At 47.1% G+C, this 16274-nt stretch overlaps 1 protein-coding gene across 1 annotated transcript in view; it reads left to right on the forward strand.

Moving 5' to 3' along the window:
- The window catches only part of trim105 (tripartite motif containing 105), a 38969-nt gene extending 32896 nt beyond the window's left edge, over nt 1-6073 (forward strand). The window contains exon 6 of the mRNA XM_078204962.1: nt 4030-6073. Coding sequence (XP_078061088.1) covers nt 4030-4574 — 545 coding nt within the window. The 3' untranslated portion in view covers nt 4575-6073. The remainder of the gene's footprint in view (nt 1-4029) is intronic.
- The last annotated feature ends 10201 nt before the right edge of the window (nt 6074-16274 follow it).

The following is a 16274-nucleotide window of genomic DNA, read 5'->3' on the forward strand; positions in this document are numbered from 1 at the left end:
GACTGGGGTGAACACAGTAAGAGTTTTAACAACACCAGGTTAAAGTCCAACAGGTTTATTTGGTAGCAAATACCATTAGCTTTTGGAGCGCTGCTCCTTCGTCAGATGGAGTGGAAATGTGCTCTCAAATAGTGCGCAGAGACAGGGTGCACTGTTTGAGAGCACATTTCCACTCCATTTGACGAAGGAGCAGCGCTCCGAAAGCTAATGGTATTTGCTACCAAATAAACCTGTTGGACTTTAACCTGGTGTTGTTAAAACTCTTACTTTGTGCTTCTAGTCAGGAATGCACTCCAATAGTACTGGAGGGAAGTTTGTACACTGTCCCCATCAAACACTCCCAGGACAGGTACAGCACGGGGTTAGATACAGAGTAAAGCTCCCTCTACACTGTCACCCATCAAACACTCCCAGGATAGATACAGCACAGGGTTAGATACAGAGTAAAGCTCCCTCTATGCTGTCCCCTTTCTCAGATTAACCAACCTGTTGATAGCCTATTGCTCAATAGCAGATCTCCAATGTAAAAGGGCACCCTCTTATTCTTAAACAGCGCTTCCCAGTTCTAGTCTCCTGAGAAAATAATGACCAGATTCCAGAGCTAAACTTTTCCTAATTTCCCACACATTCCATTCTTGATGGACCAAGAAATGGGCTTCATGACTAATAACTGTGAAGAGGCAGCCATTCACAAACCCTGTGCATGTGTGTGCGACCATGCATGAGTGTGTACTGCTCATGCACATGCCACTGGCATTTCTGTCCCTTGTATTATGGGATGGGTGTCTGATGCTAGTGGTTAGTGACGGATAAGCCACGTGCAGTTACGCAGTGTGAGATTCTCAAATAGCTGCTCTAGTTGCTTCCAGTGAAGTTTGAAGCAAGTTCATGATGGGATTTACTGCGGGTAAGTCATATTTAACTAATTTGATTGAAGTTTTTGATAATTGGGGAGGGTTGATGAGGGTAATGTGGTTGATGTGGTGTACATATACTTCCTAAAGGGTTTTGATAAAGTGCTGTTGGACAGGCTTGTCAGCAAAGTTAAAGTTAGAGGCAGGGTCCATAAGAAATAGGAGGAGGCCATTCAGCCCTTCAAGCCTGCTACACCATTTAATAGTGCCCTACAAGGCTGTGTTCTCAGCCCCCTACTGTACTCCTTATATGCACACACCCCAGACATTCTCTCTTCCACCTTCTTCCGTCAGGAAAATGATACAAAAGTCTGAGGTTACGTACCAACTGGTGCAAGAACAGCTTCTTCCCTGCTGCTGTCAGACCTTTGAATGGACCTACCTCGCATTAAGTTGATCTTTCTCTACACCCTAGCTATGACTGTAACACTACACTCTGCACTCTCTCGTTTCCTTCTCTATGAGCGGTATGCTTTGTCTGCATAGCGCGCAAGAAACAATACTTTTCACTATGTTAATACATGTAACAAATAATAAATCAAATCAAATTAATATCATTGCTGATCTAACACTCACTCAGTCCGCTTTCCTGCTTTCTCTCCGTGATCCTTTATTCCCCAATTGATTAAAAATCTACCTCGATCTCAGTGTTGTAAATGTTCGAAGACTCGGCCTCCTGGGGTAAAGAATTCCAAAGATTCAGCACTCCTTGAGAGAAGAAATTCTTCCTTAAATCAGCACCTGCTGTGAGTCTACGACTGTGCCCTCTGGTCTCTCACTCTCCGGTGAGTGGGAACATCCTCCCAACATTTACCCTATTACCCTACAGTGGCACAGTGGTTAGCACTGCTGCCTCACAGCGCCAGGGACCCAGGTTCAATTGCCGGCTTGGGTCACTGTCTGTGCAGAGTCTGCACATTCTCCCCGTGTCTGCGTGGGTTTCCTCCAGATGCTCCAGTTTCCTCCCACAGTCTGAAAGATGTGCGGGTTAGGTGGATTGGCCATGCTAAATTGCCCCTTAGTGTCAGGGGGACTAGCTAGGGTAAATGCATGGCGATAGGGCATGGGTGGGATTGTGGTCGGTGCAGACTCGATGGGCCGAATGGCCTCCTTCTGCACTGTAGGATTTTGTGAACCCCCCATAACTTTCAAAAGAGAATTGAATAAACACGTGAAGAGAATATTTGCAGAGCTGTGATGGGAAAGTGGATGGGTGGAACTAGCTGAGTTGCTCCCGTAAAGCTAGCATGGCTAACTAGCTAGAGCTAGCATGGACACAATGGCCTGAATGGCCTCCTCCTGTGCTATGCGAATTCTGTGATTTGAGACCTTGCTCACTTGAGCTCATCCAAAACTCTGCTGCCCAGTGCTCCCTGACCAGCATTGACAGGGAATCGAGAGTTAGGGGGATAAGGCGGGAAAGTGGAGTTGAGGATTATCAAATTAGATCAGACACGATTTTATTGAATGGCAGAGCAGACTCGATGGGCTGAATGGCCTACTTCCGCTCCTACGTCTTACGGATTCCTGGTCTGGCCACGCCTCTCTCTTAAAGATCTCACCCTTGTATTCAGATGCTTCCAAGGCATTGCCTCTCCATAACCGTTGTAACCTCCTCCGTCCGACACAGTCACAGAATCTGTGCGCCCTGATTTAAGATGGATTTGAGGAAGAATTTCTTCTCCCACAGAGTGGGGAATCTTTGGAATTCTTTACCCCAGGAAGCCGAGTCCTTGAACTTTTTCAATGCTGGGATCGATAGGTTTATAATTATTTGGGGAATGAAGGCTTACGGAAAGAATCCATAGAATCCCTACAGTGCAGAAGGAGGCCATTCGGTCCATCGAGTCTGCACCGACCACACTCCCATCCAGGCCCTATCCCCATAACCCCACACATTTACCCTAGCTAGTACCCCTGACACAAAGGGGCAATTTAGCATGGCCAATCCATGTAACCTGCACATCTTTCAGACTGTGAGAGGAAACCGGAGCACCCGGAGGAAACCCACACAGACACGGGGAGAATGTGCAGATCCCACACAGACAGTGACCCAAGCCGGGAATCGAACCCGGGTCTCCGGCGCTTTGAGGCAGCAGTGCTAACCACTGTGCCACCCCGGAGATGGTGAGAAAGTGGATTGAGTGAGTGTCAGATTAGCAATGATATCAAATGGCACAGCAGGCTTGAAGGGCTGAATTGCCTCCTATTCCTTATGGGCCTTGTCTCTAACTTTAACTTTGCTGATGCGGCACTTTATCAAAAACCTTTAGGAAGCCCACGTGTTCTGTGTCCCTCTAACTCTGGCCTCTTGAGTGAGCCTGATTTAAATTCCCACACTGTTGGTGGTCGTGCCTTCCACTGCCTGAGGCTTGAGCTCTGGAATTCCTTAAATCTCCCCGTCTCCTCCGTTATGATGCTGCTTAAAACTTTGCGCTTTGTTCAAACATTAGGTCACCTGTATTAATATCTCCGTAAACTCAGTGTTCAATCTGGTTTTATGGTCACTCCTGTGAATGTTTTATTACAATCAAACATAGAAGATAGGAGGAGGCCATTCGGCCCTTCGAGTCTGCTCCACCATTCATTACGATCACGGCTGATCATCCAACACAATAGCCTAATCCTGCTTTCTCCCCATAACCTTTGATCCCATTCATCCCAACTGCTATATCCAGCCGCCTCTTGAATACATTCAATGTTTCGGCATCAACTACTTCCTGTGGGAATGAATTCCACAGGCTCACCGCTCTTTGGGTGAAGAAATGTCTCCTCATCTCCGTCCTAAATGGTCTACCCCGAATCCTCAGACTGTGACCCCTGGTCCTGGACTCCCCCCACCATCGGGACCATCCTCCCTGCATCTATCCTGTCTAGTCCTGTTAGAATTTTATAAGTCTCTATGAGATTCCCCCCTCATTCATCTGAACTCCAGTGAAAACAATCCTAACCTCGTCAATCTCTCCTCATACATCAGTCCCGCCATCCCCGGAATCAGCCTGGTTGTTGTACAAATATCAAGGTGCTATACAAATGCCAGCCGCTCCTCGTGTGTCTTAAGCCTAAATGTTTGTGTTTGTCGATCTGAAAATGGTCCCGAAATGTTTTCTGTTAGCTCCAGCCCGATTGACCTTCGACCTGAACACCGCGCACCCTAACCTGGCCCTGTCCGAGGATCTGACCAGCGTGTCTGAGGTTAATGAACAGCAACCTGTCCCCAACAACCCTGAGCGATTCGATAAGTGCGTCAACATCCTGACCTCCCAAGGCTTCTTGAGTGGCAGACACTACTGGGAGGTGGCAGTGGACGGCAAGACCAAGTGGGACCTGGGCGTTGCCAAGGAGTCCATTGACCGCAAGGTTGTGGTCAAGGTTACACCCGCCAATGGCTACTGGACCCTTCGCCTGAGGAACAGCGACCAGTACTGGGCTGGCACGTTGCCATGGAAACGCCTGCCCATTCAGAGGAAGCCCAAGAGGATCGGGCTGTTCCTGGATTTTGACGATGGCCGTCTCTCGTTCTATGATGCTGAGGATATGTCTCACCTCCTGACTTTCCGCCAGCCCTTCTCCGAGAGAGTCTTCCCCTTCTTCAGCACCTGCTTCAACGAGGGGGGGGTTAACTCTGCACCCCTCCGGCTCTGTCACATCAATCCGTAGTGGGCGGGGGAGAAAGAGTGTGGAGCCGGAGGTTGGGCTCGCGTTCCAGCAATGCGGAGAGTGAAGTAGTTTTCCCAGAGCCCTCGGGCTTTCGACTCACAGCTCACCCTCCCCACCCCCACCTCGGTGCTCCATTCCTGAGGGCGCAGGGCTCAATAATCTTCTCTGTCCCGCTCTCTTCCACCCTCACCCCATCTCTTTCCCTCTCCTTCACTCCTTCCTGGTTATCACACTTCCTCACCCCTGACTTTGAGTTGGGGAGGGCAGGATGAGGTTGAGACCAGGCCGACAGTCACTTTGAACATTGGAGAAATCTTTAAAGGGAGATTTCTGTCGCAAATTTCTTACACGAGTTGCCACTATCCCTTTAATAATACGGGTGGCACAGTGCTGTCTCTCAGCACCAGGGACCCGGGTTCGATTCCCGGCTCGGGTCACTGTCCGTGTGGAGTTTGCACATTCTGCCCATGTCTGTGTGGGTTTCCCCCGGATGCTCCGGTTTCCTCCAACAGTCCAAAAGACGTGCTGGTTAGATGCATCGGCCATGATCAATTCTCTCCCTCAGTGTACCCGAACAGGCGCCGGAGTATGGCGACTAGGGGAATTTCACAATAACTTCATTGCAGTGTTAATGCAAGCCTACTTGTGACACTAAGAAAATAAGAAGGAATAGTGAAGTGGCTGCCATCTGGTGGTGGCTCCAGGAACATCAGCCACCAAAATCCATTTTAGCATTAATCCATTAGCCAGTTAAATTGAACATTTCTGTGGTTTGGAGCGTTGGCTTCAACTCTCTTTTTGGGCTCCAACTGAGTTGGGGCAATGGGATGACTTGCCAGTCTCAATCTCTCTCTCTCTCTCGTTTCTCTTTCGAATTCTCTTTCCTCCCCTGTCTTCGCTCTTCCCCATGTCATGTTTTAGTTTGTGGGATTCTCCCCGTGTCTGCGTGGGTTTCCTCCGGGCGCTCCGGTTTCCTCCCACACTCCACCCACACGTCCTTCCTTCACCTCCTTCCCCATCGGCCTGTCCCCAACGCACACCTTAACAATCAGTTAGACAGTGAACAGCAAATCCTTTGATTTCACTTTGATCATCGATGGATCTGTTTTAGATTTTACTTTTTCAAATAAAATAATCAATCTTGAAGCAAATGATTAATTTTTTAAATTTAGTTTGCGATGTGCGACTTTTGGAAAATTGCAGAAATGACTGAGCTGTCCTTCGTTGTCACTCTGTTTGATGTCATTGTGCCTGGTTGAGTTAACAAAGTTGCCCCCATCCTTTTGGCCAAGAGGCCTGGTGTGTAAATTGTGATGTGAACTCGGGAGAAGCTTTGAATAGAGCGGGGAACAATGCTGAATGTTGTTAGTATTTTGTTCTGATGAACCTTCTGCCTAGTTTCTGTCTGTGTTGCAAACTGTTCACTGAAATTTTGCTGTACTCATTATTAAAATAAATAAAACTTGCATTGTGAAAATACATAATGCCTGGGATTGATTAATTTTATTTATCTTTATTGCTGTACAGTGCAAAGTATTAAAAACAAGAACAACAACATCAGACAATACACTCTGTTTCTGACAAGTCTAAAATTCATTACATTTTCAGCGTTGACAACAAAATCAGACAAAGGGTGGAATTTTACCGGCACGTCCGCCCAAGGTTCGTCCGATCCCGCCCGAAGCCAACGGGGAATGCCGTTCTCTCGAGCCTCGCTCGCCCCCGGAATCGGGGTGAGCGTGCCGGTAAAATTCCAGCCATAGTATTCCAAGCATCACAACATTGCAAATATCAAGACAGGAACCAAGGGTGGAATTTTCCAGTCCCGCCCGCCATGGTCAAACTTAGCAACCGAATGGAGGTATTCCCTAAACGGTCGCCCAATCTGCATTGGGTGCCCCCGATATGCAGGAATATATCCTGAGCAATGGCAGTGGACTAAATGGAAAGAAGAGCGAATGAGTTGCTGTTCCTCCAAGCAGTGGACAGGGGCTTGTTCAGTGAGAAGGGAGGAGGTAAAAATAGGGGCGGCACGGCAGCACAGTGGTTAGCACTGCTGCCTCACAGCACCAGGGACCAGGGTTCAATTCCTGACTTGGGTCACTGTCTGTGCGGAGTCCCGCCCGCCACGGCCATTTTCACAGTAACTTCATTGCAGTGTTAATGTAAGCCTTGTGACAAATAAATAAACTTTAACTATTTCCTCAACTCTGCAGGCAGTGAATTTCAGGTCATACTGAAATGACTGAGCTGTTCTTCGCTGTCGCTCCGTTTGGTAGCATTGTACTCGGCTTCATTATGAGTTAACAAATTGCCCTCATCCTTTTGGCCGAGAGACGGACGGGACGTGGACCATGCGAAGGTCTGTTGACCTCTGGCAGGATTTCCCGGCCTTGGGGTGAGTGCGGCTGGAAAATCCTGCCCCAAATTTCTGTACTTTACACTGATCGCCAGGCAAAATACTGTAATTGCGAATAACAAACTTTTCAGGTTTCGAGGGCGTAAGGCCATGTATCAACTTACAAACTTCATCAGAATCAAAAATCAGCCTTCCCTAAAGATTGGAATCCAAGAATTCGGAAGCGACCCTCATAAGATATTCTCCTTGTGGCTTCAGTTTCAAACATTCTCTGTGTCAAGGACCTGATGGGCAGAATGGCCTCCTGTGCCGTTTTGACTCTGAAAGATGGGTCTGTCAGAGATATGAATAGGAAAAGTCAAATTATGAGCGACCATACCAATACAGAATACGGGGGCTGGGGAGCAACATTGTTCAACTCATTGACTGTAAAATGCCTCCTCAAAGGCTGAGGTGTTCTTCCCCCAGCTTGCATTAAGCGGTGTTGTGAACATGCAAACCACGAGCAGGAGTAGGCCATTCGGCCCCTCAAGCCTGCTCTGCCTTTCAATAAGATCATGGCTGGTCTGATTGCAACTTCCTATCTACCCCCGATAACCTTTCACCCACTTGCTTATCAGGAATCCATCTACCTCCGCCTTTAACAATATTTAAAGATTCTACTTCCACTGCCCTGGAGAACGTTAAAGACTCAGCACCCTCTTGAGAAAAATAATTTCTCCTCACCTTGACATATATGATTCATCCCTTATTTTTAAAACCGTGACCCCTAACTCTCTAACTCTATATTATTGCACAAGAGGAAACATCTCCACGTTCACCCTATCGAGACCCCTCGGGAATGCTGCAAAAGTCAAGGACAGACCAGGTCAGCACAGGTCAGTCATTGTAAAGGCTCAGGGTCAAACTTAGCAACCGAATGGAGGTATTCCCTAAACGGTCGCCCAATCTGCATTGGGTGCCCCCGATATGCAGGAATATATCCTGAGCAATGGCAGTGGACTAAATGGAAAGAAGAGCGAATGAGTTGCTGTTCCTCCAAGCAGTGGACAGGGGCCTCGTTCAATGAGAAGGGAGGAGGTAAAAATAGGGGCGGCACGGCAGCACAGTGGTTAGCACTGCTGCCTCACAGCACCAGGGACCAGGGTTCGATTCCTGGCTTGGGTCACTGTCTGTGCGGAGTCTGCATGTTCTCTCTGTGTCTGTGTGGGTTTCCTCCGGGTTCTTCCCACAGTCTGAAAGACTGTGCTGGTTAGGTGCATCGGCCATGATAAATTCTCCCTCCGTGTACCCGAATAGATGCTGGAGTGTGGCGCTGAGGGGATTTCCACAGTAACTTCATTGCAGTGTTAATGTAAGCCTACTTGTGACAATAATAAATAAATTTTAGAAATGATGGTGTTATCCCCTGTGCTTGCATGAGCATAGCCAATCCACCTAATCCGCATATCTTTGGACTGTGGGAGGAAACCGGAGCACCCGGAGGAAACCCACGCAGACATGGGGAGAATTGTGCAAACTCCACACAGACAGTGACCCGAGCCGGTATTCAAACCTAGGACCTAGTTGTACAAGACATTGGTAAGGCCACACTTGGAATACTGTGTGCAATTCTGGTCACCCTATTATAGAAAGGATATTATTAAACTAGAAAGAGTGCAGAAAAGATTTACTAGGAGGCTCCCAGGACTTGACGGATTGAGTTATAAGGAGAGGCTGGATAGACTGGGACTTTTTTCTCTGGAGCGTAGGAGGCTGAGGGGTGATCTTATAGAGGCCTATAAAATAATGAGGGGCACAGATCAGCTAGATAGTCAATATCTTTTCCCAAAGGTAGGGGAGTCTAAAACTAGAGGGCATAGGTTTAAGGTGAGAAGGGAGAGATACAAAAGTGTCCAGAGGGGCAATTTTTTCACAGAGGGTGGTGAGTGTCTGGAACAAGCTGCCAGAGGTAGTAGTAGAGGCGGGTACAATTTTGTCTTTTAAAAAGCATTTAGATAGTTACATGGGTACGATGGGTATAGAGGGATATGGGCCAAATGCGGGCAATTGGGACTAGCTTAGTGGTTTTTTTTTAAAAATGGGCGGCATGGACAAGTTGGGCCGAAGGGCCTGTTTCCATGCTGTAAACCTCTATGACTCTATGACCATGGTGCTGAGAGTCAGCCGTGCTAACCACTGTGCCACCCTATGGTTTCATGGGCAGGCTAAGATAGTACTTTTGTTACTGGATCTGCAGTCCTGAGGGTTGGCCTAATGGTCCAGTCAGTGCCGCTGAGGGCGGTGCCAATCACTCCCTTCTCTTTCCAAGGGCCAGTAAACGGGCCAACATTTCCTGACCAATCAGCTTGTGATTTCTTAAGCCAGCAATGACTTTGGCAAGCTGGGTGATCATAACTAATGATCAGTTAGTTCAATAAACTGAACTAAAGCAGCTTACGGTGTGTGAACTCGTTTTTACCCAGTGTTTCGGGCCTGTCTGTCTTTGGAAGGATTGGATTGTGAACAATATGAGACCTGGTTCACAAGGGGGTGCTATCGTTACATGGCAGAGATGCTCTGTTATCCTGTCGGATATTTGGCAGTAATATCAAAACCCTGAACAGGATCTGGGGTTTCGAGAATTTGAAAGGCAGAGAAGTTATTTTAAACTTGTAGCGAATTCTAGTTAGACCACACTTGGAGACCAGAAATGCTCATGGTAATCCAGATTACAGGAATCAAATCAAGAGAGGGGGCTCAGAAAGGATTTGCAAAGGTGAAATCAGAACTGAGAGGCTGTACCTCTGAGAAAAGATTGAAAACAAGAATGAGGTCTTTAAAATTATGAAAGGATTTGATAGGGTAGGCACAGAGCAGATGTTTCTACTTGAATCCAAGACCAAAGTTAGGAACAATAAATAGAAGATTTTAAAAAGTATTACTCCATCCATAAAGTTACAGTAAGAAGTCTCACAACACCAGGTTAAATTCCAACAGGTTTACTTGGAATCACGAGCTTTCGGAGCGCTGCTCCTTCTTGGCTATTGAAACTGATAGCCAAGTTCCGCACTTGAGTATGGCTTCAACTGGGATCTTGGGTTCATGTCACACTACATGTAACTCCCACCATACTGCTTGAGTTTGCAAAATCCTACTAATTGTCCTGGCTTGAGACAATTCACACCTTTTAAACCTGTGATTATCTCTCTCTCCGCTCACAATGTTTGTACCTGTAAAGACCTAATTACCTGCAAAGACTCACATTCCAACCATTCTTCACATTCCAATCTGTAATTATCTTGTAATTGTGTCTTTGCCTATATATGCCACTCACCTGATGAAAGAACAGTGTTCCAAAAGCTCGTGATTCCAAATAAACCTCTCGTGATTCCAAATAAACCTGTTGGACTTTAAACTAGTGTGAAACTTCTTACTGTGCCCACTCCAGTCCAACGCCGGCATCTCCACATCTTAAAGTTACAAAACCAATTCTCAGAATGGACCTGGGCAAATCCAAATCCATTCCTTGCTTGCTCCAAAAACCAAGTTCAGAATCCAAGGAATCCAATTTATGGTCCTCACAAGAGAGACAAACAAGATCCAAGCTGACAAGATAAGACATTGCGCCCCATCTTGGGCTTGTCTGACACTTGATCTTGATGAAGTAGAGTGGGAGGAGGCTCATGTGTCGTATAAATAACTAGCGGCAGCATGATGGAACAGCACTTCTGCCTCACAGCGCCAGGGACCCAGGTTTGATTCCCGACTTGGGTCACTGTCTGTGTGGAGTTTGCACGTTCTCCCCGTGTCTGCGTGGGTTTCCTCCGGGTGCTCCAGTTTCCTCCCACAGTCCAAAGATGTGCGGGTTAGGTGGATTGATCATGCTAAATTGCCCCTTAGTGTTAGGGGGACTAGCTAGGGTAAATGCATGGGGTTATGGGGGTGGGGCCTGGGTGGGATTGTGATCGGTGCAGACTCAATGGGCTAAATGGCCGCCTTCTGCACTGTAGAGATTCTATGATTCTAGAATTAATTTTAAAAACTAGCATAGTGGTGTTGGGCTGAATGGCCTCTTTCTGTGACATATATCTTTACCGTCCAGAACTGAAAACACGAAAATATTAGAAATACGCAGCTGGTCAGACAGTTTTGCCTCGAGTTCTCTGAGGCCTGACCCACAGCAGGGTGAGCTCCACTGTGGGCAGAGTGAGGAGGCAGGTCCCAATGTACCGCCAGCCAGGATGGGGATCAGAGCTCATGCTGTTTGTACCAACCTCAACCATGCTGGCCATCCAGGCTACTGACCACTGTGGTCAGTGTTGCTGTGGCAACATGCACGTTGTAGTCCTGGAGCAATGGGTAGTGATGGCCGAGGCTCCAACAATCCTTGAAAGAATAAAGAAAATAAAACTTTTCCATCACACAGTTAACTCGACCCAGTATGAACACATCTTCTTTGGCCCACACCTTCCAAAACCCACAGCTCTTTAAGAATTCTTTCATGGGATGGAAAGGGTCCAGAGGGGCAATTCTTTCACACAGCGGGTGGAGAGTGTCTGGAACAAGCTATCAGAGGTAGTAATAGAGGCAGGTACAATTTTGTCTTTTAAAAAACATCTAGACAGTTACATGGGTAAGATGGGTATAGAAGGGATATGGGCCAAATGCAGGCAATTGGGACTAGCTTAGTGGTTAAAAAAAAGGCAACATGGACAAGTTGGGCTGAAGGGCCTGTGTACGTTCCAGGGAAAGAAAGTCCCAGTCTATCCAGCATCTCCTTAGCATCCCTGATTCTCACTGAGAAAAGATGGAGGTGTAATGGAAATGTCACTGGACTACTAATCCAAAGGCCCAAGGCTAATACCCTGGGGGCATGGGTTCAAATCCCACCACAGCAGCTTGTGGAATTTAAATCCAAGTAATAAAATCTGGAATTATGGAATTAGTCTTGCTGTAAAGCTCTATGACGATGAATCTACCCACTGGACCTCACAACCTCCGAATGCAGCATCTATAGGGAGAGTTAACATTCCAGGTCGCTGACTTTTCATCAAATCTGGGACAAGTACCAACCGACTCAAGAACAGCTTCTTCCCTGCAGGCGTCAGACTTTTGAATGGACCTACCTTGCATTATGTTGATCTTTCCCTGCACCCTAGCTATGACTGTAACATCACATTCAGCACTCTCTCCTTTCCTTCTCTATGAACGGTATGCTTTGTATAGCGCGCAAGAAACAATTCTTTTCACTCCATGCTAATACATGTGACAATAATAAATCAAATCAAATCAAAAGTTAGAGATGGAACTGGCTGTACTTGACCCGAGAGGCAGGAAAGGCAGGCGGGGGAAGGGGAGGAAAGAGCACAAAGGAAGGTCTTCAATCGGGTGGAAGGAAGGGACTGGACGATAGAAAGGGTTGATGTAAGGCAAAAGAGAAAAAATAGAAAACAAATGAGTTGTTGGGAGAACGTAACACCAGCTTGTTTCAGTCTCCGTTCCCTGTCTGGTCACTGCCTGCAGCTGAACAGGTCAGTCGCAAATTCCGTTTTGAGAGTGACCCAGTGATGAGATTCCGTTCCCTCTGTGTGCTCACCCATAGCACCTACTTCATCCCCATAATAGAAACATAGGAACTAGAAGCAGGAGGAGGCCATTCGGCCCTTCGAGCCTGCTCCGCCATTCATTTTGATCACGGCTGATCATCAAATTCAATATTCTGATTTCCCTCCTTCCTCCCGTATTCCTTGGACCCTCTAACCCCAAGATCTCATTTCTTCTTCAAATCACACAGTGATTTGACCTCAACTACTTTCTGTGGTAGTGAATTCCACACATTCGCCACCCTCTGAGTGAAGAAATTTCTTCTCACATCAGTTCTAAAAGATTTCCTCAAACTATGACCCCCTAGTTCTGGACTCCCCCACCATTGGGAATATTCTTTCTGAATCTACCCTGTCTAATCCTGTTAGAATTTTACAAGTTTCTATGAAATCCCCTCTCACTCTTCTAAACTCTGATGAATACAATCCTTATCTCTCCTCATATGACAGACTTGCCATCCCAGGAATCAGCCTGTTAAACCTTTGCTGTACTCCCAGTATAGCATTAACATTCTTCCTTGGATAAGGGGACCAAAACTGCACACAATACTCCAGGTGTGGCCTCACCAACACCCTGTACAATTGTTGCCCAGCTCCAGCCACCTGAACTCATCTGTTCTTGGAATGTCCATCAATGCTGTTATTATTTCCAGACCTGACCAAACCAATGCTCTCCTGGCCAGCATTCCATATTCTATCCTTTGTAAACTTGGAGTAACCCAAATGGCTGCTGCCTGTGTCTTAGCCCTCACCAAATCCCATCCACCCAACAGCCCTGGGCGCCCTTCTTACCTACACTGGGTGCAGCTACACCTCGATTTAAAACTCTAAGGCACTTCACGGAAGTGTAATTTCGCAAGATGCCACACTGAACTCCAGAAGAAGTTAAGACTTCTGGGGCAAAGGAGAGGATCTGAAGAAGGTGAGAGAGATGGAGAGGCAAAGAGGTTTAGGGAGGGAATTTCTGAGCTCAGGACCAAGCTACTGAAGGCATGGCCATCAATGGTGAAGAGATTAAAAGAGGCCAGGGTTGGGAGAGGACAGATATTTTCAGGTAGGACAGAGATCTTGGAGGACAGATTTTGAGGGACAGAGATTTTGGAGGCCAGAGATTTTGAGGGACAGACTTTTGGGGACAGAGATTTTGAGAGTCAGATGTTGAGGGACAGAGATTTTGGAGGACAGATTTTGAGGGACAGATTTTGGGGGAGAACAGATTTTGAGGGACAGAGAATTTGGAGGACAGAAATTTTGAGGGACAGATTTTCAGGGACAGATTTTGGGAGAGGACAGAGATTTTGAGGGGCAGATTTTGGGGGAGGACAGAGATTTTAAGAGACAGATTTTGAGGGACAGAGATTTTGAGGGACAGATTTTGGGGGACAGATTTTGAGGGACAGATTTTGGGGGACAGATTTTGGGAGAGGACAGAGATTTTGAGAGACAGATTTTGAGGGACAGAGATTTTGAGGCACAGAGATTTTGAGGGACAGATTTTGGGGGAGGACAGAGATTTGGGAGGGTTTGGTGGCTGGAGGCGATTACAGAGATGGGGAGAGCAAGGCCATGGAGAGATTTGAAAACAAGGATCAGATTTTTTGGAAAACCAAGGTGTTGGCGGACCGGGAGCTAAAGTTGGTCAGCGAGCACGACACACACGAAACAAACAGAGCAGGATCTGTTGGTTGTTGACATTTGTGGGGCAGTGAAGGATTGGGTGTTACATACCAGTTGCGCTGAGTTATTGATGGTTCCTTAGAGCTAGGCTGACAGGAAGTCTCTCCATCCTGTGACATACTCAATGCCTCCTCTGATGTACAAGGGAACAGTGGAGAATTAAACTTAACCAAGGTATCCAAAAGGTTGCACGGCACCTGGACTTTAGCCTTTCAAAGGACTTTTAGTAGTTTGCCAATCAGAAATGTGAAAATTTCTACAGCCCCTTTCAGCACCTCAGGCTGTGTCGGTGAAGAAGTTGTGAAGTGGGGTTCCTGTTGTAGTATTCAGCAGGCAGGCTAACTAAAATGTGAGCGCAGCACATCTCACAACGTGATAAGATAATCACTAAATAATTTCTTTTTAATGAGGTTGATTGAAGGGAGACTCCCTAACTATTTTTCAAAACAGCACTCTGGCATCTTTTGCTTTCCCGAAAGAAGACGTACAGAACCTTAGCTTAATGGTTCATCCAAAAGACAGCATATCCGACAGTGCAGCACTCCCTCAGTACTGCCCCTCTGACAGTGCAGCACTCCTTCAGTACTGACCCTCTGACAGTGCAGCACTCCCTCAGTACTGACCCTCTGACAGTGCAGCACTTCCTCAGTACTGCCCTTCTGACAGTGCAGCACTCCCTCAGTACTGCCCCTCGGACAGTGCAGGACTCCCTCAATACTGACCCTCTGACAGTGCAGCACTCCCTCAGTACTGCCCCTCGGACAGTGCAGCAGTCCCTCAGTGCTGCCCCTCTGACAGTGCAGCACTCCCTCGGTACTCAACCTCTGACAGTGCAGCACTCCCTCAGTACTGACCCTCTGACAGTGCAGCACTCCCTCAGTACTGTCCTTCTGACAGTGCAGCATTCCCTCAATACTGATTCTCTGACAGTGCAGCACTCCCTCAGTACTGACCCTCTGACAGTGCAGCACTCCCTCAGTACTGCCCCTCTGACAGTGCAGCACTCCCTCAGTACTGACCCTCTGACAGTGCAGCACTCCCTCAGCACTGACCCTCTGACAGTGCAGCACTCCCTCAGTACTGCCCCTCTGACAGTGCAGCACTCCCTCAGTACTGACCCTCTGACAGTGCAGCACTCCCTCAGTACTGTCCCTCTCGAATAGTACCAGGTATGAGGCACTTAAGTAATGTGGAGAAGCGGGGGAGGCTGAGATTGTTCGCCTTAGAGCAGAGAAGATTAAGGGGAGATTTAATAGAGGTGTTCAAAATGACAAAGTATTTTGGACAGAGTAAATAAAGAGAAACCGTTCCCAATGGCAGAAGGGTCAAAGGGCACAGATTTAAGGTAATCGGCAAAATGAGGAGAAATATTTTTTACACAGTGAGTTTTGTGTTTTGTAATGTGACTGAAAGGGTGCTGAAAGCAGACACAATCTGCAATGGGGACGAGGTGGTATAGTGGTATTATCGCTGGGCTAGTTATCCACAGACCTAGGAAGATGCTCTGGGATCTGGATTCAAATCCCACTAAGGGAAATGGTGAAGTTTAAATTCAATAAAAAAAACTTAATGATGACCAAGGAGCATTTTTGTAAAAACCCATCTGCTTCACTATTGTCCTTCAGGGAAGGAAATCTGCCATCCTTACCTGGTCTGGCCGACATGTGACTCCAGAGCCACAGCAATGTGGTTGACTCCAAACAATGCTGGCCCAGGCCAGTGACGCCCACATCTCATGAGTGAATAACAAAAAAATCTAAACTCCTTGAAGGAAATTGGATAAATATTTGAAGGAGCATTGGAAATGGGCAAAGGAAGTAGAACTAATTGGCTCAATTTTTCAAAGTGGCAGCATGAGCATGATGGGACAAATGGCCTCCTTCTGTGAAATATCACTCCATAAAAACAAAGAACAAAGAAAGTTACAGCACAGGAACAGGCCCTTCGGCCCTCCAAGCCTGCATCAACCATGCTGCCTGACTTCACTAAAACCTCCTACCCTTCCAGGGACCATATCCCTCTATCCCCATCCGATTCATGTATTTGTCCAGACACCCCTTAAAAGTCACTATCGTATCT

Source organism: Mustelus asterias, unplaced genomic scaffold, assembly GCF_964213995.1.
Source record: "Mustelus asterias unplaced genomic scaffold, sMusAst1.hap1.1 HAP1_SCAFFOLD_529, whole genome shotgun sequence".
NCBI classification, from domain to species: domain Eukaryota; kingdom Metazoa; phylum Chordata; class Chondrichthyes; order Carcharhiniformes; family Triakidae; genus Mustelus; species Mustelus asterias.